The sequence below is a fragment of the Doryrhamphus excisus genome, chromosome 3 (assembly GCF_030265055.1).
Source record: "Doryrhamphus excisus isolate RoL2022-K1 chromosome 3, RoL_Dexc_1.0, whole genome shotgun sequence".
Classification (NCBI taxonomy): domain Eukaryota; kingdom Metazoa; phylum Chordata; class Actinopteri; order Syngnathiformes; family Syngnathidae; genus Doryrhamphus; species Doryrhamphus excisus.
The window spans coordinates 2,187,667-2,215,539 of record NC_080468.1 but is presented as its reverse complement, the minus strand read 5'-3'; the positions used below and the strand labels follow the sequence as shown (position 1 = coordinate 2,215,539).

At 42.1% G+C, this 27,873-nt stretch overlaps 1 protein-coding gene across 2 annotated transcripts; it reads left to right on the top strand.

Moving 5' to 3' along the window:
• Nucleotides 1-1,733: 1,733 nt before the first annotated feature.
• On the top strand, nt 1,734-26,623 carry LOC131125545 (serine/threonine-protein kinase N2-like). 2 transcript variants are annotated; one of them, XM_058067192.1, is made up of 23 exons: nt 1,734-2,037; nt 11,698-11,862; nt 12,004-12,139; nt 16,034-16,188; nt 17,430-17,559; nt 18,010-18,155; nt 18,296-18,509; nt 19,071-19,256; nt 19,367-19,476; nt 19,549-19,692; nt 19,773-19,848; nt 19,959-20,115; nt 20,185-20,314; nt 22,782-22,918; nt 23,821-23,896; nt 23,966-24,057; nt 24,144-24,320; nt 24,395-24,457; nt 24,530-24,606; nt 24,796-24,938; nt 25,023-25,130; nt 25,822-25,902; nt 25,968-26,623. In XM_058067192.1, exons 1-23 carry the CDS (start codon nt 2,017-2,019, stop codon nt 26,169-26,171), a joined length of 2,928 nt encoding a protein of 975 aa, XP_057923175.1. In that variant the 5' UTR covers nt 1,734-2,016; the 3' UTR covers nt 26,172-26,623. The 2 variants fall into 2 exon arrangements, with proteins under 2 accessions (XP_057923175.1, XP_057923174.1); XM_058067191.1 differs by lacking the exon at nt 1,734-2,037 and adding an exon at nt 8,996-9,263.
• The last annotated feature ends 1,250 nt before the right edge of the window (nt 26,624-27,873 follow it).

Here is a 27,873-nt window from a genome sequence, read left to right as displayed (position 1 = left end):
GGGGTTGTCGTCTCATTATGCCATCTTCTCAAAAGGGCTGCAAATACGCAAATGATAGGCATAGAGCACAAGAGAGCCATAATCTACCACCATGCTCGTTACCACGGTGATTGACAGCACACAGCAAAATAAGAGCATAAAACGGCAGAATTCATGCTTTAAAAAATAAATAAATACATGAGTCAACCCCTGCTTGGTCATAAAAAGAAGGTGTGAGTCATTCTCAGATGTACGCCTTCTTTTACTTTATAATGTCATTGGGTAGCAATGATGCTGTCACATCATATTCATGAATCATGTTGCATCCTGTCCGGAGCACCTGTCCTCCATCGGCCTCTGAGGATGGTCACCATAGAGACCACAAGACAAATTGCAGTTTCTTAAGGAGGACAATGTTCAATTCATACCCAGCGTTGTCTACACCATGACACAACTTTATGTGCTTGTCATTTGGTTTTGTCACAGCATCTCCTCCTGGTCCAGCTGGCTTGGTCACTCCAAAGTTTGCTCTGTTTATGAGCAGGTTTAAGAGCCTCTACTGTACATGACACTCGGAACTGCCTCAGTACTGTAAGTCTGGTTATAAACCTCCTGGTGTCACAGTTAAAGGTGATGGAAGCCTGTCCAAAGGCAGTATTTCAATGATATATTCAATATATTGTGTTACAACTGCACTTTATTTCTCTGCTCTCGCTCTCTCTCTACAATTCATCACTTATTATAATTGCCTTTTTACAAGGCTGTGTTGAATATAATTATCATCATTATTGCCGTACACGTCATATGGCAATGTTTTTCTGACGTCATGTTACGAGAGGTATTGCTAGAGTTGTGTGGCATTTACAATTATTTTATTTTATGACTTATAAACATCTGTAACATCTGACCTTGAAAATGTTGTAGCATGGTATCATTCACCATGCATGTAGTATTCAATTCTTATAGTATATTTTAGAATAAAAAAGTGTGCTTGGAGATAAAATGTTAAATTCATTCATTCATTTTCTACCGCTTATCCTCACGAGGGATGCGGGGATGCTGGAGCCTATCCCAGCTGTCTTGGGGCGAGAGGCGGGGTACACCCTGGACTGGTGGCCAGCCAATCACAGGGCACATATAGACAAACAACCATTCACACTCACATTCATACCGATGGACAATTTGGAGTGGATGACTTGCCAATATCGTTGCCAATTAACCTAGCATGTTTTTGGAATGTGGGAGGAAACCGGAGTACCCGGAGAAAACCCACAAACTTCACCTGGAACCTAACTCGGGTCTCCGAGCTGTGAGGCCTGCACGCTAAGCACTCGTCCGCCGTGCACCTAAATGATGAATTATGAATTATAAATAAATAAATAAAAGTCCCACTGGGCAGTGGCTATTGGCTCATCAATGGAACATTACTGACACCTTGTGACCGGTGTAGAATACTACGTGTCTTTGATGCGTCTTTTGAATGCCTTATGTGTATTTACATGTCTATAAGAATATGTGAAATGTAAGTAAATGAGCGTATTTTTGGAATAAGTCAACCACAAAACGGCAATAATTCATTCATGAATTTATTTTTTAAAAATTTGCTCCAAACTTGATGGAAAATAGTCACATGAAATTTGTTTGTAGTATCTAAAAAAGTCAAATACCACATTTTTAACGTCGTTTTGAGTGTCCTGTCGGGTCAGATGTACTGCGTGATGGTGGTGTGGGAGCTCCTCTGGGCGGGCAATTCCACTCTAACCACCGCCTCTTTCTCCAACTGCACTGGGACGGCCTCTTGTTCTCCACTTTTGTACTAAGCAGGCGTCAGCCCCGTCCGGACCCCACCGAGCTGCGGTGTGGACCGCGTCCAAGACAACATGGGAAGCATCGCGTACCCGAGATGACCGACGCTTGGGTGAAAACCAACTTTCCTGTGTGTCCTCTGCGAGGGAAACGTAAAAACAAGGCTTGTTTTCGGAGTTCCACCTCCCCTGCGCTCTCCCCGTAGGATTTGATTCATAGGCGAAAAGCAAGATGGCCGCCGACTCCGTGCAGGTAGGAAAAGTTGACAACTGTTGGGAAAAGTGCGCTAACTCCCTGCTGGCTTTTGACAGAAAGCTGGGGAAAGTTTTCAGCCCTTCGGGCTTTATTCGGCACTCGTCGATATATCTGTGTTGGTGTGACGGGTGAAAAGTTGCTTCCAGTTCTGTCTGGGAATCATGCTAGGATTGAGGCCTGGGAAACAATTATCCAAACTAACTTATCCTGAAATGTCCCAAGTTTCGAACAAGCGGAGTTCAGAGCGTATTGTGTTCATTTCGCTGTGAAAAGCTCGAAAGCTCGCTAGTTTCACTTAAGTAGTGGTCGAATGTTAACTTACAGGAGTCTGAGTCCTAGCGTTAAGTTAAGGAGGGGGGAAATAAGTCGCGTTTAGCGTTTTAAAGTCCCGATATTTTGTATAATGATTGATGAAAGTACACCCTAGCAGGATCACGGTTAGCTTTGCCACACAAATGATCGTACAGAACACATGGACGTCACCTATAACGCCTGACAGCAACAGTTGTAAACCACATGGGCTCATTAAAAATGGTTGCATTTAGAAAAAAAAATACAAAACATAACGTATATGTTTCACAATTATGCCCCCCTTTTATTATTTAGTTCGGAAAAAAAAACACGAGTCACGTATGAATATGGTTTCACTTGAATGACGTCACTGCCCGGGGTGACTATTTCTGGCAAACATGGATAGAAATCTATCTGATCACTCCACAACTGTTACGTATCAACGATAAAAGACTTCACAGGGACTTTCTGTTTGGGAGCAGCCACTAGTGAGACAAATATTGGTCCATGTGTTTCCTATATCATCTTTTCCGAGGCTATTATGGATGGAAATGGAGACAGGTGGTGGTGATGCATTAGTGATGCTCTAAATTACAACCTGTATTTAGTACTTGCTTTATCATGTATTCACCATTTGTGAATATGTAGTATTATGTTTTTAGATTGTCCAGGTTGCATATACCGTACTGATCCGAATATAGGACAACACAAAATATAAGATGAGCCCTCTTTTTCAAGACCTTTTTTTGTAAAAAATAATTTCTGATATAGTGGACCCTCATGTAGCATCATTACTCTGTTCCAGAAGGTCTACATACTCTAATCCAGGGGTGCTCATTAAGTCGATCGTGAGCTACCGGTCGATCGCGGAGGTGGTACTGGTCGATCGCTGGTCGATCGCGGCGTGACATTAAAAAAATATCATCCCAGCATCAATGCCGTCACTTGATTGATATACAGGGCAGCCATTCAGATGACAACTGAATGTTGCCCTTCGGGCGACCAATCAAATCAAACAACGTCTCTAAGTGCAGCAGAACTTACGATGTCAGCCTATCATCCATCCCCGTTACTTGATTGACATACAGGACAACCAGTCAGATGACAACTGAATTTTGACCTTTAGGTCACCGCTCATGCGTAAACAACGATGCAAAGTGCTAAGCTAGTCGGCGAATTGCGAGATTTTAAGCCCTCGCTAAAGTTTATGGTCACTAAAATGAGTGAAGGAGCTGGACCAAGTAAAAAGGCAAAAACTGGACCAAGTAAAAAGGCAAAAAACATATCACTTCCATACGGATATGGAATATTATACAGATATTGTGATACGGATATTATCCATGACTGATAAACATTTGGAAGTGTGCTTGAGGCTGGCTATCAGCAGCTACTGTCCGGACTATGCATCCCTGGCTGGTTCAATTCAGTGCAAGTCATCAAAGTAAACTCAGGTAATTACAAAAAATGTTAATAGTTAATTATGTGTGTTTTGCAATATTGGCTCATTTGGTTATGTAAGGTACATCAACATACATTGTACGTACAAATAATCCTCAATACATTTGAAAATAAATAGATGTTTTGCATTTTTGTAGTGGGTAGATCATTTTGACTCGGTCATTTTAAAAGTAGCTTGCATGCTGAAAAAGTGTGAGCACCCCTGCTCTAATCAAAGGAATTATTCTCATAAGAAATACAGTGTTCCCCTCATTTATTGCCGGGGATAGGTTGCCAGAGTAGCCCGCAACAAGTGAAATCCACAAAGTAGCCAACTTTATGAGCCGCTTCACTGACACAGATTTTGAAAGTCATTTACGGATGACGAGAAGAACTTCCAGATTTATTATGCCCACCAGCCAAGGTCACAATTTGAAAATTTTACTGCTCACGCAGACATGAAAAGATCTGAGGTACTGTTAATATGGTTGGGTATTGTTGTCGTATGTGTCATGGGACTGTTGTTGTAAGTCCCCTGTACTCGTGTTTCGCACAGGCGGCCCCCAAAGTCCTGGATTTGAAGTAATTCTATACCAGCAGAGAGTCAATGTTGCTTACAACAAAGGATAAAACCAATCACAGTGATGCGAGGACAGCGGCAAGCCAGACACACCGGCTTATGTTATGCAATATAATTAATGAAAAAAATGATCTAAAAATGCAGATAATATAAGTTATCAACCAGCAAGATGTATTACCGTGACAGGCCTATAAATAGTACTGTTTAAATACCATTTCTGAACCTGGAAATGTATTGGTGCATTCATGGATCACACACCTGTTGTCAATTTTTCTGTTCGGCTCCTTGTGAGAGAACAGCAGCTTGTGCAAAAAGCACTGAAACAACAGTTGAACATGTGCATTCGAAACCTTCGAGAAGGTCAAATGAAGTTCAGCTTTAAAGGTTATCGTGCATTTTGCTCATTGCTCCACTTGCGAAGCCAAAGTCCCACCGGACGGGGCTGCAGCTGCTGCCTCAAGTAGAGCTCCGAGCTGCTACTGTGGATCAATTCATGCTGTCATTACACTGACAAATACACACAAGCAACCATTATAGAGTTCAAGACCTGTAGTTTGACTCGAAGCCAATGAGAGCCAGTGTCTGTGGCCACATGAGAGCCGGTTGTGGGATGGAAGGCGGCTGAGATAGGCATCACGCAGAAGGGAAGCAGGAGCAGGATAATGGGCTCTACATTTCCATTGTCCCATTGTTTGAATGAAGCTCTTGTTTTAGCACTTCAGATTTTAAAGAACAACTTTATCTCACTTCTCTTAGAGACGGAGACCTAATATTTGCCTTTGCACCCTCCCCCAGTCGCGTCACGCGTGTACGCATTAAAAGCTCCGACAAGTTGGACATGTGTAGGTAACAGTTGTTGACCTTTTGTAAGAATAGTATCGTTCAGTAAAGACCCTTGATGGCAGGCTGCAGGTCACTTATCGCTATATATTTTTACCAGCTGCTGTAGCATGTGGTTGGTATTGTTTTCAGCGTGCGCGTGTGTTTGTGCTTGTGTGTGGTCTGTAGTCTGAACTTTCACACAAGCATTCGTTGTTTGGACTTTACTGGGATTTTAGTTGGATGCATGAAAAATAGTTGGTGGCTGTTGTCCAGTGTTTCTAATTAAGCCATGGGTTTTGACTTTATGGATTAATTTGGCAGCGCATCATGGGTGGCAGTCGAGCGCCATGGAGCGAACATGGACACCTCTGCATGAATAACCGTCTGTATGGGGCGGTATACTGGTGTAGAGTCTTTCAATGATAAGACAATTACTCATACTGGTATAAATGATAAACATAAACAAGCCCGTTTGGGTGATGCGCCCGCCTCTGATACGTAAGATAAATGAAATGCTGTCATCGTGAGGCGAAGGGGATGTATTTACTCGGTGGACCACTCTCACTCTAAATACTAAACAGCCTCCCTCCGAACTAAACAAGTTGAAATGGTGATAAACACCAGCGAAGGTTGGCGGAACCTCAGAGTGAATGGAAGCGAGCCGTGTTAGCTTGGTTTAGCATGCTCGTGTGGTTGCGTGTCTCTTGTTCTCTAATGTAGTTTCTGTTGTTTGATATTTAACTAAAGCAGGCAGGTTTTAATGGCTGATTTATTTCCACCTTATCTGATTGACCTTTCATGGATTTCCATGCATCGAGTTGCAGTAAAATAGGCCCTTCTGGGTGTCCTCCCACTGTCCTCATTCAAGCTGGGCAAATACAGCAACAGTGCACTGCAAATACGTTTCTCACGACTATGAGCTTAAGAGCTGCCTTTTTTGCTTAGTTCCTGGAGTGGTGACCTCCATTTCCCCTATGAATCATTCATTGGGAAGCCTCTCCAACCTGGAAATATACAAACTATTGTTTCCTCTAAGGTGGACCTACGTATATAGATATGTTTTCTCAATGGCACGTCAGCAGTATGAGTGCATGGAAATCCTGCACCCCACCAAACTTGTTTTCCTGCCCTCAAACATCTAGGTGTATATGTCCATCAAAAGGAAAGTCAGTGATTACAGGGTTTACTCTAGATCAGGGGTCGGCAACCTTTACTATGAAAAGAGCCATTTTACCCCCTCGCACACTAAAGAAAAATAAACTGGAGCTGCAAAACATATACTATGTTTAAAACAATATTAGAGGGAATTTGGGGGTATCAAAGTAGTTCAGATAAGAAAAGACGAGTTGGAGTACTCTTGCTAGTATTGGAGATAAACGTACATAAATAAAAAACTAAATAAAAACTACTGTAAAGTTACCTGATTTGTTTACTCTGGAGCAAACAAGTTCCCATGCCGCTGTTTTTAAGTGAGCTCTAATTTATTTTTGAGAATTGTCAAATAGCTCCGGGAAAGTATTACTTATTTTCCTTCATATACTGAACTGAATAGCAGTCAGAACTCAGTCAGGATGCATTCATGGTCTCAGACAAAGTTGGATTTTTTAAAACTCATTACAAAAGATGTGTATTTTCCCCACTCGGGTGTTAAAAAAATATTCAAGCATCGCAAAGGGAGCCACAACAAAGAGGATGAAGAGCCACATGCGGCTCTGGAGCCGCGGGTTGCTGACCCCTGCTCTAGATAATGTGCAACTGAAGCAATAAGCAATCATTTCTTTTCAATTTTGTATGTCTTCATTGTCGTGCTACACAACCCGGCCCACCTCAACTATATCCTCTTTTGCACCGCCTTCCAAAAAGCCAGGAATTTAGCACCTTTTTCCTGTGTCGCTCGTCAGTGTGAAAAACATTGACAGGGGAGTCGACCCTGAAATTTGTCAGCTTTGGAGGTAGTATCAGAAGCAGGAAAGCAGCTTTGTTTAAGGGTATTCTTCCATCCGGGATCAGCCCTGTTGTCCCTCCATCCATCCAACCATTTTCTACCATGCATCCTGTTTTAGCATTGTGGCCGGCAGTCAATAACAAGGCACATTTCTAAGGTTTCTCACAGGACTACAATCTATTTGTGGTGGTTGGTTGTCATTGCGGGGGGGCAAGGTGGCGTCATTGTCTCCATTTTGCAAAATTGGCTGTGAAACATGTAATATTTTTAAAAAGGCTGAAAATACACTACACAGTCATCCTTCACAACATTTTGCGGATTCACTTGCACAGTTTTTCAAAAATGTTATTAATTATAAGCCATTTCTTGGTTGAATACGTCCTATTATTAGTAAAAAAAATATGGAGATTTAGGCAAATGTTACAGTTTTTGCCGAAGTTAAACATTTTCAGGCATAAAAATGCGTGAACTAAAGTACTAATATAGGGCATGTTCTCTTTCATCCTTGCATCATTGTATTCTCAGGGCCTCTGTGAAGAAAAAAATATGAAATAAAAAACACACACAAAACAATAAAGACAATGAATGAAATGGAGTATCAAGTATTAGATCAAGATACTAGGTTTATGGCTAAACGAACTAAAATACAAGTACGAGGCAGAAGAAGCATTCTAGTCATGACTGTAGTACTGTATTCTACATTGGCCACTATGTGTCGGCGTTCAATGAGACATCGACACTTGTCCCTCTCAATATTGCGGTTCGATTCTCGCTCCCTCGCTATATCGTGGGTTTTCATAAATTAGTTAATAAATGATTGCTGTTTCGTGGCCGACTGGTCGATATAGTCCATATACCTGATAGAGTGGGGTGAAAAAGTTACCCTCTCATTCAGTGTGGAAGTGGTAGGTTATGGGCTTCTTGTGTTTTACACTAAATAAATTATTGGTTAATATGCAGGTCACATTTTGTAAAGGAGTGTTGTTGGCGATTTGTGGAATTTTTTTCAGAAGGCTATACAGCCCGAATAGCTGTGTCCCATTTGGTACATTGACAGCTGCCTCTTTTAGCTGTGTTAGAACTAGGGTTGCTAGAAATAGTTGACTAATCGCCATATAGTCGACAACTAATTTAATAGTCGACAAGCCGTTTTGTTGTTCTCGCAAAGATCTTTATCATGACGAGTATTTTCCCACTTCGACAAGTGTTTAATGCCAAAGAAAAATTAAGGAAAGAAAAGAAAATGACCTGGAATATTTATTTTTGTTTTTATTTTTACTTTGCATATACGGTAAACACTTCAAAACGATGGTTCTATAAGAGCAGCTTCATGCTGGTGCAATAAGGTGTATGTTTTACATTCAATTGTTATAATAATAATAATAATAATAATCATAATAATAATAAAGAATAAACCTAATCACTTAATCACAAAAAAGCAACAGTTCCCTCAAAGCTGTAGGGAGTATAATGTCAAGAAAAAAAGTACCCGGAACTGCTAATGTGTGAGTCTGTCATCTTATGTATGTCCGTTATTCTGTTCATGATGACACTGGTATTAAAACTGGAATTAGTTCATAATAAAGTGATCACAAATGTTCTCCATAGTCCCAAGTGTTTTTAATAAGCACCTTCATCTGCACTGATATACAAGCAGGGTGGATTCTTCTAGTCTGGCTGCAGTTTAAGTTGTTTGTTCCTCTGTCATACCATGCAAGTGTGGGAGGTTGTGATAGAGGTCCAGTGTTATGTTTTTAACTTGGGTTAATTTTAGCCACTGGAGTGAGATTAGGTCCCATTCTGGGCTGCTGTGACCTCACAGAGTGAGAAGCTAATAGGGATTTGGCCGTCGCTACTCAGACGGTTTATCTTCCTCAGTTGATGTCACCGGCGCGTGTGAGGAAGACAAAGCAAAATGAGATGGCAGGAAAAAAATCTCTTGGAGTGAATGAGTGAGAGCGGCTTTGAATGGAGCCTCTGCTCGCAGCAATAACAGCCTAACTTTACAGAGGACCGCTTTGCTCTTTCCAAATGGCTGAACTTCAGTGGGATACTTGTGAGGACCATTTAGCATGTCAGCGTAACGTGCGTGGGCTGGTTTGGTCGTCAGATCTAGAAATGGACTTGGCTGAAACTGAAGATGCTATGGTAAGATTAGGAACTTGGGATTTTAGCCATTAACGATTACGCCGAATGTCTTTATGCATCGCTGGGTGCAAGATTGAAGCCGCAAGATGTTTACAGTTGAGATTTAATGGCAGTCGTATGTTCTGATCCCATTGAAACCTTTGTTCAGCTGAAGTTTCAGACGACGGTGAGATGTTCTATTAATGTGATATTAACATGTATAGTTTTTGCGCACAATATTGTCAAAGTGCACTGGAGCAGAAATAACGTTATACAGTATACACCAAGCCTTTTGAGTTGTTTATTATAATACATGAATATCATCATGGGTTTATGCGCGTTGATGTTATAGCAGCAAATGTTGTTTTCTAAGTAAGTTTGCATCTTATACACACCGATTATACATATACACACAGAGTAGCCATAGAGGATGTAAGCGTAAGATTAATCAACAGTGAAAATAACCCTTATTTGCTGCCTTGGCACCTCACCATCTTTTCACAAAGATGTCTCAAGTCATTCAGGAAGTGGCTCCTAATCCCTCCTTGGTTAAGGTGAAGGTTTTAAGAATGCAGGTTGATAGTGACTGAAAACTGCAGTGATTTGATCCTCAGCTTTAAGCTAAGCTATATCTCTTTGAAAACAATTCAAGAAATTCAAGTTTAATACAGTGTATGTAATATTTGACGGCCACAACTCCTCCTCATTGAAGTGGTTTCTCTGTTGAATAGAAATAAACAAAGTGTGAGTTTAGAGCAAGCGGTCATGTGTTAAAACGTAGATCTGGCTGAACTAGTATACTATAGTGGAGCTGTCTGGCCGGTATGTCAACCGTATGCCAACAGCTCTGTCAGAGAACAGAAATGTGCCTAATCCTGAAAACTGAATGAAACTGAATGGAGACTACGTATTTCAGGTGCACAACTTTGACAAACAGCGAGTGTTTTGACGCCAAGCCACAAGTATTATAATAACAAGAGAGCAGCATTGTTAAGTGATGAGTTGTGATTGATTTATCCCGTGAATGTATCGCCACTTGTAGCGCCCAGCTGTTTTAAATGCCATGAAATGAAATTCTTAGGGAGAATTAAAGGTCAGCTTCACTGTAATATTTTAAAGATAGTATTGTAAAATGGACTGACAGTAGTGACATGGGGCAAATGTCGGAACTCCATGTATCCATGGTGAAACTTTTAAACTTTAAATCAAATAAATGTATGTTTCCCTGTACTTTTTTGTACAGCAGGTCAGCAATACAGTATAGCAGGGGTGCTCATTAAGTCGATCGCGAGCTACCGGTCGATCGCGGAGGTGGTACTGGCCGATCGCTGGTCGATCGCGGCGTGACATTAAAAAAATATCATCCCAGCATCAATGCCGTCACTTGATTGATATACAGGGCAGCCATTCAGATGACAACTGAATGTTGCCCTTCGGGCGACCAATCAAATCAAACAACGTCTCTAAGTGCAGCAGAACTTACCATGTCAGCCTATCATCCATCCCCGTTACTTGATTGACATACAGGACAACCAGTCAGATGACAACTGAATTTTGACCTTTAGGTCACCGCTCATGCGTAAACAACGATGCAAAGTGCTAAGCTAGTCGGCGAATTGCGAGATTTTAAAGCCCTCGCTAAAGTTTATGGTCACTAAAATGAGTGAAGGAGCTGGACCAAGTAAAAAGGCAAAAACTGGACCAAGTAAAAAGGCAAAAAACATATCACTTCCATACGGATATGGAATATTATACGGATATTGTGATACGGATATTATCCATGACTGATAAACATTTGGAAGTGTGCTTGAGGCTGGCTATCAGCAGCTACTGTCCGGACTATGCATCCCTGGCTGGTTCAATTCAGTGCAAGTCATCAAAGTAAACTCAGGTAATTACAAAAAATGTTAATAGTTAATTATGTGTGTTTTGCAATATTGGCTCATTTGGTTATGTAAGGTACATCAACATACATTGTACGTACAAATAATCCTCAATACATTTGAAAATAAATAGATGTTTTGCATTTTTGTAGTGGGTAGATCATTTTGACTCGGTCATTTTAAAAGTAGCTCGCATGCTGAAAAAGTGTGAGCAACCCTGCAGTATAGTGATGGCAGCACATACTGTAGTGTGGATCCATACATTTGAAAAGAAAATAAAGCTCACAATCCACAAAAGAGATGGGCTGGTTGTTGAATCAATATATTTGCCAAGCTTTTCGGTGATCCGCTCTTTCTTCTTTTTTGCTCAATTTTAGATATTTGTCTTTCCTCTGAAAGTCCAGCGTTTGTTGCTTTGGTGTAGCAGCCAAGTTTCAACGTTTCACACTGTATATGTTTTGGTCCTCAGATGAAGTACGTGTCATCTTTTGTCAACGCTGTATTGTATAGAGTTATAGTGCTTTTCCTTTTACCTTCGTCTGCTTCAATATTCCGTTCATCTCCTCTTCCAGGGGGATTCCCGGGGCCAGCTCGTGTCGGAGCGGCTTGGCCTAGGCAACAACCTGGACCTGTCGGACACCATGGTCCAGCAGAAGCTGGAAGAGATCAAGGAACAGATTCGCCGGGAGATCCGCAAGGAGCTGAAGATCAAGGAAGGTGCAGAGAACCTGCGCAAGGTACCGTCACTGTCACCAGTCGACCGTGTCAACATTAATTGCACACCCAAGAGTGTCGTTCTGTGAGACTAATGTCACATCTCATGGCTGCGAGTCTTCTATCCCAGTCCACACTTTGGCAATTTCTTTTCTTGTCCTCAGGTCACCACAGACAAGAAAAGCCTGGCTTATGTCGACAACATGCTAAAAAAATCCAACAAGAAGGTTGAGGAGCTTCACCAGGAGCTGCAGGAGCTCAATGCCCACATTGTGGTTAAAGACCCTGAAGAATTACAAGGTAACTAGCAGCCGACAATTTGATGTATGTGTATAAATTGTATATTGGTGAGTATGGCGCTTTTACGTAAATATAATAAGGGGTTCGATGTGGTAATGCAAATTGTGATTGGAGGTCTCCTAATGTCGTACGTCAGCAGTAGTAGCTCTCAATTCGGGACTCGGGTTTGGCCGATAAAAACCAAAATATGGAAATGCCGTGTTGTTGGAAGGTTGTTTTACTTTGCTCTACAGTGCCACTGAGCAAGGGTTTGAACCCAAACTGCCATGGGCGCTCTTTCATTTTTATGAAACCCTTCTCTGATGCCTGTCCACGTGTCTGTTTCGAGCATTTATGTATAAAAGAACAGACTGTACAGTAAAGTTGCCCAAGAGGAAAATGTTATTTTAAGCACACATTGTTGCTATATTTATTTGGTGAGTTTCTGTGTTATAAAATGTTTCTAATTGAACGTGCGATCTAATGTTGTGGTTTGAGGGTTGGCCCCTGGCCACTCTTGTGGCTGCTACAGTATTCATCCAGTACCGCAACAGTCTATCTCTTATTTGACCAGCAACAAAGCTGTAGCCATTACTGGTTGCTGTGAAACCCAAGTATCACATTGTCAGTCATTTGGGTGTTGTGCCACAACAACATCAGCATTGAGATCAGACCACACACAAACAAACACAGTCAGAGCACCGTCAGTCTTTGGAGGTGACTCACTCTGGAGAGACTGACATTGTTGCATTCCACATTCCGCCGACTGTTACAACGAGCTGTCGATTGTTCCCCTCTGAGACTGTTGAAAGCTAGCTCCTGTGCCTTTTGTCAACAACAATGAAACTTGGAAGGAGTCGAGCAGTGGCGTTTGTTCAATGCTTTAAACCGATGGCCTGATGAGGCAGTTGCTGGAGGCGAGGGTCACATGAACGGAAGTTGAGGCCCGATGTTTGTCTGCCTGGTGCCGGTGACAATCCACCGGTTCAGTTGGTTATCTTGAGTGGGAACAAATTTATCCTGTTTCTGTGACCCTGTGTCTGATGAACGAGGTCCTTCTTTCTATGTGACGCAGCGGCACCGGAATGTCGCTGAGCATGGTGAGATGACGGAGAGCAGGGAATGGAGTCATGGGACATGGGACAATTTCTTGACACATGGTCGACTTGAACAGGGCTTGTTTCCCCAAATTAGTCAGAAAGAGTTGCTGTGTCTGTACAAGCTGCCAGAATGGGTTTTGTTGTTGGACAGGGTCGGGGTGGCTTGTGTCTGCTTATCTCCGCGGCTCAGTTTAAGTCATAAATCGACTCACTAGGTCACTCATTCACTCACAGGAAGCCAGACAAGCTACATTTTTTTAATCCGGTCATTTAATAGCAATAAAATAGATGCGGGGAGAAGTGTCCTCAACGTTATGCCCCAGTATTTTTTTTTAAGTATTGTGATATTTAACATTTATTTAAATAAAGTTTAATTTCCCATGCATAATGATGATCATTTATAATGATACACATTATTTTCCCCATCTTCTCATGAACTGGGGGTAAATTCAATTTTTTTTCACAAATGTTTCAGATCATCAAACAAATTTAAATCTTCAGTTGACAACACAACTGAACACAAAATGTAGTTTTTAAGTGAAACCTTTTATTATTAAGGGAGAAGAAAAATCCTAACCTACATCACCCAGTGTGGGTAACCCTCCTGTTAAAATATAACTGAGATTAATTGAGAGCTATCAGTCTGCAAAAGGTTATAAGGAGATTTCTAAAGATTTGGGACTCTTGCGAACCACAGTTCGAGAGCCATTATCCACAAATGGTGAAAACATGGAACAGTGGAGAACCTTCCCAGGAGTGTCCGCCCAACCAAAATCCATCCATAATCCAAGAGGTCACAAAAGACCCCACAAGAACTGCAGGCCTCACTTCCCCAGTTAAGGTCAGTGCTCATGACACCACCATTAAAAAAAGATACAAATGGCCTGCAAGGCAGAGTTCCAAGACAAAAGCCACTGTTGAACGACCTTTGGGATAATACTCTGTGGTCTGATGACACGGATGGCAATCCCATTACATCTGCCGTCAAAGTAAAGCTGCATTTCAGAAAATGAACATCACACCAACAGTAAAATATGGTGGTGGTAGTGTGATGGTCTGGGGCTATTTTGCTGCTTCGGGACCTGGAACACTTGCTGTGATAAATGGAACCATGAATTCTGCTGTCTACCAAAAAATCTTTAAGGACAATATCCTTAGGACTATCTGTTCTTGAATGGTTGAGGAAAAAACAAATGAAGACTTTGGAGTGGCCTTGTCAAAGTCTATTGAGATGCTGAAGCATGACCTTAAAAAGGGCTTCATCCTGGAAAAGCCTCCAATGTGGCTGAATGACAACAATCCTGCAAAGATGAATGGGCCAAAATTCCTCCACAGCGCTGCAAGAGATGTAAGTTATCACAAATGCTTGATTGCAGTTGTTGCTGCTAAGGTTGGCCCAAGCAGTTATTAGCTTTAGGGGGCAATCACTTTTTCACACAGGGCCATGTAGCTTTGGATTTTTCTATCCCTCAATAATAAGTGGATTTTGTGATCAGTTGTATTGTCACTAATCTGAAACATTTTAGTGTGGCAAACATGCAATAATAAAAAAAAAGAAATTAGAAATGTTTGATTAACAAAGATGTCAATTCAATGTTGCCGTATTTGTCAATTTGTTTTTGTCAATTCATTGACAAAGATATCAATGCAAGTTGAACATTTACCTACGTACATATAATGTTCTCCGCACTGTTTATATTGATCCTGGACAGATTATGGGAACCACCCAAGTTCACTTGTTTTTTCCCGGTGATGTCATTGTTGAGAGAATATTCCTGCCCACTTTCTCTTTGCGTTCCCATCAAAAACCGAGGGGAGGATTGCCCTTGTCAGCTGTCCAGCAATGACATCATCGCGGCAGCTATTCAGCAGCTCGGCGTCTTGTCCTCCAGCCCAGCGTGGGCTGGACCGCTTTTAGAAGTAGGAGGGAGTTCTCAACTCCATGCAACCTTGGCCAAAACCAACCCCCCTGCCTCCATTCCCCCGTTCTCAAAGAGAGAAACTCCCAAGCTGGAACTACTGTACATGACTTTTTATTTAATCCATGTCTGGAATTTAAATAATTCATGAAAAAATGGTTCTTTTTAGGTTAACTATTGATTGATGATATCCTTAAATGTTTCATGTCCCACCAAATGTTTTTATAATCTTACTGAGAAATCCCTGGCAGACCTTTTTTTATGAGGAGTCCCACTATGACGCCACCGACACTGAAACTGAACTTGCAAATCATGTCTGGAGAAGTCAGACAGGTTTTCCTGCCAACTGTGTGTACATGCATTTGTGTGTGTGTGTGTGTGTGTGTGTGTGTGTGTGTGTGAAAACATGAGCTCATCCTTTGGATATGTTCTTGTTTAAAAACGATGATGGTATTTGAGAAACTGTACAGTATATTTACTTATTTTATTTATTTATTATTTATATAGGACAACCTTTGGCATGATGAGAAACTTTTGTTCCTCCGACATATGGTTATGACATTATGAAACATCGTTCCAAATCTTAATGTTATTGCAGCAATTTTGGATTTGTACTGAGATCAAATGAAGTCCAGCATGAACACATTTTACTCCACAGACCTTTCCAAAGGTGCTACTTGACAGGTTTTTGTAAGCAAAGTAATGAGTGATTGTGCAGTGCTGCAAGATTGTTTAGCTAACCGCTACAAGGCTGCTGGCTAAAAATAGCGTGTACATGCAGAGTTCAGTTCCTTGTCTATTTGTGACAAACTCCAGCGATCGGCATATCCTGTACCAAGGGTTGTTTCCAAAGTTTGGTAAAGTACTAACTCCACCTCCTCTGTGTTGCTCCCCAGAATGCCCTCTGACCCCAGACACCCCGAACAGTGAGACCCGAATATGCACAAGCAGTAGCCGCCTAGCAGCCCTGAAAAGGCAGAACGACATTGAGCTCAAGGTCAAACAGGGTGCAGAGAACATGATTCAGATGTACTCCAATGGACCATCAAAGGTAGGGTTTGGCTTCCTTGTTATTTGCAACCTGGGGTAGACTCCATCACGGTTTTACAGGCTAGTATTAGTCAAAACATATTTGTCTATAAGCTAATTGTACGTGGCATTTAGAAGATGTTACAGTGCATTTTCCAATTCTTATATTTAACGAACAAATCCAAGATTTCATCAGAACCTATGCTGTTTTAGTTTTTCATATCCAAATAAGGCTCCAATGTATAAAAGACAGGGGGCAATGAATGAATGAAAATCTTGTATTGCCACTGAATTTATTTGTAATTTTAGGGCTCCAAGCCATTAGCCTGTTGAACAGACCAAAAGAAAATATACCGCACCGCACTGGTGATTTCATTTCTTCTAGTAAACGTGGACTCTGCAATAATGTGATACCATGAGACCTGGAGTTTCCCCAGATTAAAAACCAAGCCACCACTTCCACTCCACAGATGGCACAATGTTATCATTGTAGCTTTGCTGCGGCAGGAGGAAACGTGAGAATATGCTGATACACGGTGTGTCATCTGCACTGCTGTTTGTTCGCAAAGCTTTTCCAGGCACTGTTGCTCCTCTCAGCCTCAAAGTATGACTAGCTATCATTTGGCTGGTGTGTGTGCGTGGTTCAGTCACAAGGGACGGGTCATGCCACCTGGTCCCTACTAAGCCAGTTATTAGCGAGGTGTACGAGTGTCGGTTCGGCAAACAATAGAAGAAAAAGGTGGAATGACCTCTTTGTGAAGCAAAATGCACCCAAAGTTGTGCGAGTGTTGACATATCGGTAGAGCTTGCAGAGATCGTCATAGAATTGTAATGATGAAGGATGTGGATGTGAAAGTCGGTGGCACAAACCCAAGTGTCCCGACAGTCACTGTGAGGTCACAATGTTTTGTAATCAGCCTGTCAGACAGAGGCACCGTCCGTTTGGAAATACTGCTGTCATGATGTCAGAGAGGAAGTTCCTGGTGGAAAGAGACCTTTTCCTGCACGCACTGCCACCAACAACTTGGACTGTTAAGTTCAGAGGAATGCTGGCGTGTGTGTGCATGTAAAAGAAGTCTGCTGACTATACGATAATACAACACCTTTTTGTGTTGTATTATCAAGAAACAATAAAGATTGGTTCATTGGGTCCAGATGAGGTACAACTGAGGTCTTTGTGGAGCTGTTGGTACAATCTAAAAAGTAATATCGTGTCAATTAGTGCTCTTTTGGCTTTCTTAACCGGATTGATCCCACTCCTAGGATCGCAAGTTACTGGCCACAGCACAGCAGTTGCTCCAGGACAGCAAGATGAAGATTGAGTTCATCAGGATGCAGATCCTCAAGGCAAGCCAGGCCAACGAGCTGAGCTTCGAGAACAACGATGTGATTGGTGAGATTTATTCATGAATTTTTGAAAAAATGCCACAGTGTGAGTGAGCGATGTTCGAACTGCGATGGAGTGAGGGACGGCGGATACAGTCAACATCATCATCATCATCATCATCATAATGCTCAAACTCAACTCTGAATCCAAAACGTCACTTCCTGTCCAGTCCTCAAATAAACGGAAGGCATTTATTGAAACACACACGAGTCTTACCTCTCTGATCATGACTATGTCAAGGTGACTGTAGGGGTGTTAGTTCATGTCTATAGCTCTAATAATCATATTTAGAAAGTCAATCATAGTTTCTATGCTCTTATCTGGAAAATATTTAGTTTAGTCATATTGAATCCTCCTGAGCTTATATTCACTCATCACTGTCAATTCTGCAGCCGATTTATGGCTATAGGCTACATGGCTAAAAATGAGGGATTACTGTGTTTCATTGTCCTCCAGACAAGGCCATCATCAGCCCATTGGACTTGCGGGTAGAAGAGCTGTGTCACCATGCCAGAATAGAGTCTGCTGTAGCAGAGGGAGCCAAGAACGTCATGAAACTCCTGGGCACAGGGAAAGTCACAGAAAAGAGAGCGCATTTAGAGGTATAGCATCACATTTGCTCTTTTACTGCTCATGGATCTCTACCAAAGCAGTCTTTGCTCTGTTCATTTGTTAACATAAACCGTATCATCTCTGGCTGCTTTTAACAAAACTGCATTCCCTCCCTCTTGGTCTCATTCAGGCCCAGGCTCGGTTTAACGAGTCCAGCCAAAAGCTGGACCTCCTGCGCTATTCCTTGGAGCAGCGCCTCAGCGAGCTGCCTAAGAACCACGCACGCAGCAACAGCATTGTGGAAGAGCTGTCACTTCTGTCCGCGCCAGTTCTCAGCCCACGATCCAGCATCATCTCCACGCAGAACCAGTACAGCACCGTGACCAAACCCGCGGCACTTACAGGTACCGGACGAGAGTCATATGAAATATATTGTTTATTGAAGGAATTACCTCATTCATTCATGAATCTTATAATAATGATGGCGAATAAATATCATACGTATAAAAATGTTAATGATATAGATGCCGTACACTGACACTGAAAGCTTAATCTTTACTTCAACCAATGAATAATTTTATGGAGAAATAAGCATAATATGTCAAAACAGGTAAGGAACTGGCTGAAAACACAATAGGGTGCCAGAATTGTGTCCCAATTTGATGCCGTTCGCTTTCTACCAGTCTGTGCTGCTGTTGTATACTGTACTGTATTGTATAACAGGTACAATGATCTTCATGATTTATTCCAGTTGTAAATACTTCCAGGCCAAACTTGACTTACTTTAGTTTATTCATGTCCATCCTTGATAGCCATTGAAGAATTATTCATGCTTTTAAGAGCAAAGCAAACACCAGTAGAAGTACTCAAACACACTTTCTCCATCTTAGTGTACCACACTGTTTTAAAGCATTTAACTCCACAATTAAGACCTTTTGTGTGATGGTTCCCCACCCCGCTACCAGGCACGCTAGACGTCAGGCTCATGGGCTGTCAAGACCTTCTGGAAAATGTTCCCGGACGCTCCAAAGCGGCATCTGTCCCGCTGCCTGGCTGGAGCCCGAGTGAAACACGCTCATCGTTCATTAGCAGAGCGAACCGAAGCCGCAGCGTGAGCGCACGAAACATGACAAAGAGCGAGGAGCTCTCCAGTAAGTCCATTGTATAAAGGACACCATCATAAAAGTAATTGCTAAAAGTAATTAGTTTATCACGTGAATCAATGGTTGGGGTTTGTAAATTGGAATCTGTGTTTCCTCAGACGAGATTAGTGCCGTTTTGAAGTTGGACAACACAGTCGTAGGTCAAACCAGCTGGAAGCCGGTCAGTAACCAGGCCTGGGACCAGAAGTTTACATTGGAGCTGGATCGGGTAATGCAAACGCACGCACCGTTGGCTTGAATGTCCAACAGGGTTTTTCATTCCTTGCCGTCCTTTTTCTAGTCCCGTGAGCTGGAAATATCCGTGTACTGGCGTGATTGGCGGTCACTCTGTGCGGTCAAGTTCCTGCGCCTGGAGGACTTCCTGGACAACCAGCGACATGGCATGTGCTTGTACTTGGAGCCACAGGGGATGCTGTTTGCCGAGGTGTGTGCGCGCACACGCGTGTTCACTAGCAATCAATCCCAAAATGCATGGCTAACCTGTTGCCACCATTCATCGTATAGGTAACGTTTTTCAATCCTGTGATTGAGAGACGACCAAAGCTGCAAAGACAAAAGAAGATTTTCTCAAAGCAGCAAGGTGAGCCGACTTGGTTTCACTATTCCAACAACCCTCATCTTATTCACTTTCTCTTCGATTGTGTCCTTCTTCCTTTCTTGGGCGTTTTTCTACCCGTTCCGGGTCACCAGGTAAGACTTTCCTGCGAGCCCCTCAGATGAACATCAACATCGCCACCTGGGGTCGTCTGGTGAGAAGAGCCATTCCAACCGTCAGCTCCAATTCCTTTAGTCCACAGACAACTGAGACCGGGTCCAGCAGCATCCCAGGTTCACCCACACCCAGCAGGCAAGCAAAGGCACCCTCCAAACCTGCAGGTTGACTACTGTCTGAACTCCAATCATTTCCTGTCCACAGTGACCCGCTGGTGACAAAACTGGACTTTGACAGAGAGGCCACCACAGGACCCAAGTTCTACCCAGCACCCGACAGCATCCGGGAACCCCCAGAGCAACACAACAAGCTGCCTGACAAGGAGGAAGTGCGGGTATTGAATCTTGCATATTGTTAATACCTGGGGGGCAAGTCAATAGAATGGGAACACAGAGGTTCATTCATTGGTTTAGAACAGGGGTGTCAAACTCCCTTTGGTCTGCGGGCCGAGTACAGCTTAATTTGAGATCAAGCGGGCCGGACCAGTAAACTCATTGCAAAATTACATAGAACTAACAATAAGCCCACTTTTTTCCTTTGTATTAGTCACTAATACTAATAATTTGTGCAAAGAATGAGTAAATTATCAAAATGTTTATTAACAGAATTTTCCTTTTACATTATGAACAATATATTATGAACAAGAGAATAACATAAGAACATAAATAAAGTATGTGCAATTTTAACAACACTTTTACACAGTTAAACATATATTTAAGTGTGTTGTACATAAAACTGATCACAGAATTACATTTATACCAGCCTTGTGGAACTTAAAAACACGGTTTTTCAACATCTGGAAAGCAATTTGAACAAATGAATAACTTTCACAGCAATTATTCGTCTTGCTTGGAATTTGCCCTTGAAACTTGACATCGTTTATCCTGCACAAGTGCATCAATATGAGGCATCGTGTCCTGAGAAGCAGCCAATTTCAGAATCTCATTCAAATGCTTATGTGTGAGCTTTGAGCGCAGCTTTGTTTTATGAATGTTCATTAGTGAGAAAGGTAGGTTGTCCCAAACATGGACAATGTTTTAGCAGCTAGTGCTGTCAATGTGGGACAGCCTGGTAGGAGGTACTTGTAAAATGTGTCCAAGCTTACAGAGGCAAATCTGTCCTTCAGTTCTACATCACACTGCAAATCAATGATTTCAAGTTGCATGGCAACGGGCAAATCAGAAGCTTTGACTGTGAATGGTGAGTGAAAAACTGCAAAATAATAATAATAATAATAATAATACATTTTATTTGTATAGTGCTTTTCAAGATACTCAAAGACACTTTACAAAAGAATGAAGTTGAATAGAGCAAGTAAACAGAATAAAAGACACACTAAAATACAACATTCATTGGTTAGTACACAGTTAAAAAAGCGGGGCGGGGCACAGCAGTCAGATATAGAAGGTTAGACATTAAAAACAGATTTAAAGAGGTGGGTTTTGAGTTGTTTTTTGAAGGTGGGAAGGTCAGGGCAAGCACGGAGTGAATGGGGCAAAGAGTTCCAGAGAGTGGGGGCAGCGATGGAGAAGGCTCTGTCTCGAAAATCTGTTTCGAGTTCGCTAAAAACCTGAAATCTTTTCTCAAACTCCATCAACAGCCCTGAAATCTTCTCTTTGTACCGTTTCACGTCAGAATTAACGCTTGCTGCGCACATATCTTTTAAACAGGGAAAATGCGCCCCTAGCGGATAATACAAGAACTACAATTTTTTGAATTAAATTCATATTTTTTTTATACAATGCAGCTTTCTTCCCCGCGCCGTACCAAACCACCAGACGGGCCGTATGTTTGACACCCCTGGTTTAGAAACTCAAGGCTAAAACAGCACCAAATATGTAACATTTGGATCATGATGCATTTGTTGGTCTACGTACTAATAGGCCCCAACCAGGGAACAGACATATCATTAAGGAATATGTTTTGGAAAACATGATAGAGTGAAGCCACAAAATTCCAAGGATGATGTAGTCGGGGATTACTGTAATTAATTAGGCCCTAGATCGGGGGTGGACAAACTATGGCCCGGGGGCCTTCTGCGGCCCAACAAGCGTTTGAATCTGGCCCGCCGGTTGCTTTCTAAGTATTTCAACTTTTAACATACAAACTGGCAACATGACTTTCAAGTCAGATGTCTTATTTATTTTTAAAAAAAGAGAAGACAAAACTGTCAAATTAAATGACATAGTTTGATGTGGTCTGGTTTTCAAAGTGCTCCTGAAAAAGGGACACGAGAACATACAGCTGATAGCATAACCTTTTACATTCATTCATTTTCTACCGCTTATCCTCACGAGGGTCGCGGGGGGTGCTGGAGCCTATCCCAGCTGTCTTGGGGCGAGAGGCGGGGTACACCCTGGACTGGTGGCCAGCCAATCACAGAGCACATATAGACAAACAACCATTCACACTCATATTCATACCTGTGGACAATTTGGAGTCACTAATTAACCTAGCATGTTTTTGGAATGTACCCGGAGTACCCGGGGAAAACCCACGCATGCACGGGGAGAACATGCAAACTCCACACAGAGATGGCCGGTGAGGTCTGGGCGCTAACCACTCGCTACCGTGCAGCCAAAGATAAAATTAGATTCATAAAATAATCCAAGGAAAATCATAAGCATAACATTGTGTGTGTGTTAAATATATGTTCTGGATCGAAGGTTCCACTGTAGGAGCCATTTTGGTTACATGAACTTTGAAAATGATGCTATTTGATATGAAGTCCAGTTGTCAGTTGATTTCAATAAATGCAACATTAACACCTTTATTCTCTGTCTGGCATTCCGACGCTCCAGGACGCGCTCGCCTCGTTCGATTTCCTGAACAAGAGGAACAGCGTTGCAGTGAAACCGGATCTGGACTTGGTGGTTGAGACAGAGCTGCAACATCCAGACCTAGAGCTCAGAGCCTTCCAGAAAGATGCTGAGATAAGGTAGACCCGCCCCCCATTGGGGCATTAGTTGAGAGCCACATAAAAGCGTCTTTAAAGCTTCTATGAATAGTCTAGGACAGGGGTGGGCAAACTTTTTGACTCGCGGGCCGCATTGATTTAACAAAATTGACGGGGGGGGGGGGGGGGGGGGGGATTATGTAGTATTTTACACGTAACAGTCCATTTTTACACCTATATTTTTACACATATTTTACATGTAAAAGTGTCATGCAATCTGCTATATGTGCACTTTGAAATCATTTATTTGATGTAAAGTGTGTTTCTCAATGTATCATTATTATTATTATTATTATTGTTATTTTTATTAGAATTATTATTAATTATAGTAATGTTATTATATTATTATTATTATTATTATTATTTTGTTATAATAATAATATTACTACCATTATTATATTAATATTATTAACAACAATATTAATAGTAGTATTATTATCATTATTTGTATTACTATTATTGTGCTTGTGCTCCTTTTTCCAGGAGTATTTTGTAATATTACTACCATTATTATATTAATATTATTAACAACAATATTAATATAATAGTATTATTATTATTTTGCATTTGTAACAGACCACATCAAATAACGAAATTGATAAAGCAGCTACCTCAACCATCAAAAAATTGGCCCAAGCCACGATGCCAGGTTGTACTTTGAGTTCAAATGAAATATTTGGAAAAAACAGGCGGGCCATATTGAAACACTTGGCGGGCCGGATGTGGCCCCCGGGCCGTAGTTTGCCCACCCCTGGTCTAGGAATTTGATTTGACTCCCTAATAAAATGGTCCCAACAAAGATCATCACAGTGGAGTAGAAATGGCGCCCTCCAGTGGTTGGAAGTGAAATTGAGAGGATATAAAGTGTGATGTTTTATTTTCAGGGAAGAAGAGCAGTTTCAATTTAGTCTCAAAGACTTTAAATGTGTTGCGGTCCTCGGACGAGGCCATTTTGGAAAGGTCAGTTTTTTCCGATCTTGCCCAAGAACCAAAGATGGTTTGTCCTGAAGCTAATTGGGTGTCTTGCAGGTGCTGTTAGCCGAGTATAAAAGTACGGGAGAGATGTTTGCCATCAAAGCCCTGAAGAAAGGGGACATTGTGGCGCGTGATGAAGTGGACAGGTAACGGCTTATCATGAAGTTCCCGTCGAACCAAACGTGTCATGTGACGTGTCATGTGACCAGCTTCCCTCGTGTCCCGTCTCCAGTCTGATGTGCGAGAAAAGGATCTTTGAAACCGTCAACAGCGTGCGCCACCCATTTCTGGTCAACCTCTTTGCGTGCTTCCAGACACAGGAGCATGTGTGTTTTGTCATGGAGTACGCGGCGGGAGGCGACTTGATGATGCACATCCACGCCGACGTGTTCTCCGAACCTCGCGCCGTGTGAGTATTTCAAGAAAAAAAAAAGTCTCTCACTTTTTCTGCACTGCTTATTTTCTTATTATTTTTCCACTCAGATTTTACGCTGCTTGTGTCGTGTTGGGATTACAGTTCTTACACGACCACAAGATCGTGTATAGGTGAGCCCTTCAGGGGACTTGTACTTCACAAACTTTAAGAAATGTTAGAAAATGTTCCTTGTGTTTTTGCAGAGACTTGAAGTTGGACAACCTGCTCCTGGACACGGAGGGCTATGTGAAGATCGCGGACTTTGGTCTTTGTAAAGAAGGTGAAAAGAGACATTTTACTGATGGACGCTTGCATGTAGATAAGATACGTATGTACATAAGAGTACATAAGAGTGGATGAATTAAGACGAATGGCATGTAGCCACACTGCCCTGCGCTCTTTCATGACATATTTACTTGCTCCGCCCCTTCCTGTCCCATTGTGCAACTTTCCTGGGTGTCGCCTTTAGGAATGGGCTTCAGGGACAGAACCAGCACTTTCTGCGGGACACCAGAGTTTTTGGCGCCCGAGGTTTTGACTGAAACGTCGTATACCCGTGCTGTGGACTGGTGGGGGCTGGGCGTCCTCATCTTTGAGATGCTGGTGGGGGAGGTGAGCGCATGTTTTATGCGGAATGTCGATTGCGGTCACGGGACTTCCTCTTGCCGCCGTGACCTCGTCTCTCTACTCTGTCAGTCCCCCTTCCCTGGCGACGATGAGGAGGAGGTCTTTGACAGCATCGTCAATGATGAAGTCCGCTACCCGAGATTCCTCTCCACGGAAGCCATCTCCATCATGAGGAGGGTATGTTGTTTAGCCCGGCAATTGAAATGACGTGCACTCACTTCACGGGTGCACTAGTTGGCGCTGTTGCTAGTCGTATCGTCACCTTTTAACATGTTTTTCAAAAGCCTGGTCTCACACACAGCGACTGCCCCTCCCTGTCACGGGGCAGCTCATCCAACCGGTGTGTGCGCACCACTGTGGTAGCCTGCATCCAGTTTTTTTGCTCATTTAGTCATAGTGCTACAAGGACACACTCGCTTGTTAATACCCCCGCCCCGCCCCGTGAAATATGTTAACCAGGGACGTCCCTTCCACTCATACACAATACACGTAGCTGAATGAATGCAGCAAGAATCCATGTTGATTTCAGACTTAAAATACTGTACCACTTTAAGCCCTGGCCACGCCCACTATTGGTCTATGCTCCACCCATTCTGGGTACATATGTAAATGGCTCCAGGTCATTTAGATGGCAGATGCAGCGACTCGCCCAGCCCTAGTTTTTATGATCTAAATTGCAGGGAGGCACCAAGTTTGATTTAGCTTCTCTATGGTTATCATCACATATCTTTCTGTTTGATGCCCGGAACGCCAAGATTGGCTTTTAGCACCAACTGACACATTTTTGGACAGCAGAAGTGGTCAGATTTTGAGCGGGAAACAAACGCGTCGTCACCGCTGACTTCTTGCCGCTTCTCTCCGTGCCCAGCTTTTAAGAAGAAGCCCCGAGCGTCGTCTGGGAGCAGGAGAACGAGATGCAGAGGAAGTTAAGAAACATCTATTCTTTAGGGTGAGCGACACTTAACTAATTGCGGTGGAGAAACCCGCGAGCACTGACCGTTCCTCTATCTGCAGAACGTGGACTGGAACGGACTCCTGGCCAAGAAAGTTAAGCCACCGTTTGTGCCCACCATCCAGGGCGCCAACGACGTCAGCAACTTTGATGACGAATTTACCTCGGAGGCGCCCATCTTGACGCCACCCAGGGAGCCCCGAGTGCTGAACTCCGAGGAACAGAGCATGTTCACGGACTTCGATTACATCGCTGACTGGTGTTAGCTTAGCACACACAGTGAAACTGACATACTCTCCAAAATCTCTCCACAATGTTTAAAGAGGAGGCGGATCATCTTTTGTCGCCAGGCGCCTCCCACTTAAAAAAAAAAATAAAATGAAGATTTTTTTTTTTTTTAAACAAGAAAACCAATGAAACTCTTGTTGGAGAAACTGAAGGGGGGGGGGGGTGCTGGGGCCTCCTGCACGCTGTCTGACCACTAAGAATGTTTTTCATATGAACTCTGGAAGATGGCAACACCCCATTCATGTTAAACGTCACTGTCTCTTGTTTTTTTTTTCTATGTACAGTTTATTCAGTCCTATATTTTATTGCAGTGTTTTTTCTTCCTGTAAAGCCTCCGCCATAGCTCACCCACTTTTTATCTCACTGTAAATGTCTCATTTCCTCCCAGTCAATTTCACAGCGCTAAAAAAAAAGCCAATGACCACACGCATCTTGACTACTACGGCTACTTTTTTATTGTTTGGTCCCCTTGTGTCTCTTTGTCTACAGTTCAAAGCAGCTTTCCATCCAGTGTTATGACACATGCTGTAGAAAAAATACTCCAGAATTCAAATATTTGATCATGAAAAAGCCCTTAGGCCCGGGTGTCCGACGTGCACCTTCTTAAAATTTAAGAAGAGGAAAAAAACATGATTTTACAAGAATTAAGTGTAAATATTTCCAGAAAAAAGTTTTTTTTCTTTTTTACGAGTAAGTCTGTAAAATTATTATAGTAGCAAAACATAGACAAAGTCATATCATGAGATGGAAATTAGGGTGGGGGGGGGGGAACTAATGTGACCAGAAGAATGTATGAATATGGAAAAACAAAAGGAAAAAATAAAAATAAATTCTAAATCTTAGCAGAATATTTTTTTGGTGGGTGGGTGGGAGCCATGAAAAACAAAATAAAGTTGGGAAAAGTTATAATATAGGAATAAAGCTGTAAAAAAATATTCAGAAAATTAAAAAAGCTGCAAAAATGGAGGGGAAAAGACTGAATTTGATCCTAATAATTTGTCTACATCACAAAGCTGATATCTAACATCTCAATGGCCCCATGTGGGCCTCGTTGGAGTACGTTTGGACACCCTTGCCTCGGGCCTGATTTCAATTGATGAGTTGGGCTGCGTTCTTTTGAAGCTTTGTGACGACCTTGTTCTTGTTACCTCGGTGAACGTAACTCCTAAACGCTACACGACCAAATGACGGGCTCTTCGTGAATGAACTCAAATGTGATAAAGCCAAAAATCCTCTTTAAATGCTTCCCTGACGACCATGGAAACATTTCTGTCAATTTCTGTGCTTCATGTATGGAAACAGATAAATGAATCAGGACGGGTGGGCAGGGTCTATTATATTTACATATATACATAATGCATTAGCACTATGTTTAGGATACAAAAACATACATAATGTACAGTGCTTCACTTTTTCCACATTTTGTCATGTTACAGCCTCATTCTAAATTGTATTAATTTAATCTCTTACCTCAAAATTCTACACAAAATACTCCATTATGACAATGTGAAAAAGTTTTTTTTTAAACTTTTTTTGAATTTATTAAAAATAGAAAACTAAGAAATCCCATTTACATAAGTATTCACAGCCTTTGCCATGAAGCTCAAAATTGAGCTCAGGTGCATCTTTTTTCCACTGATCATCCTTGAGATCTTTCTACAGCTTAATTGGAGTCCACCT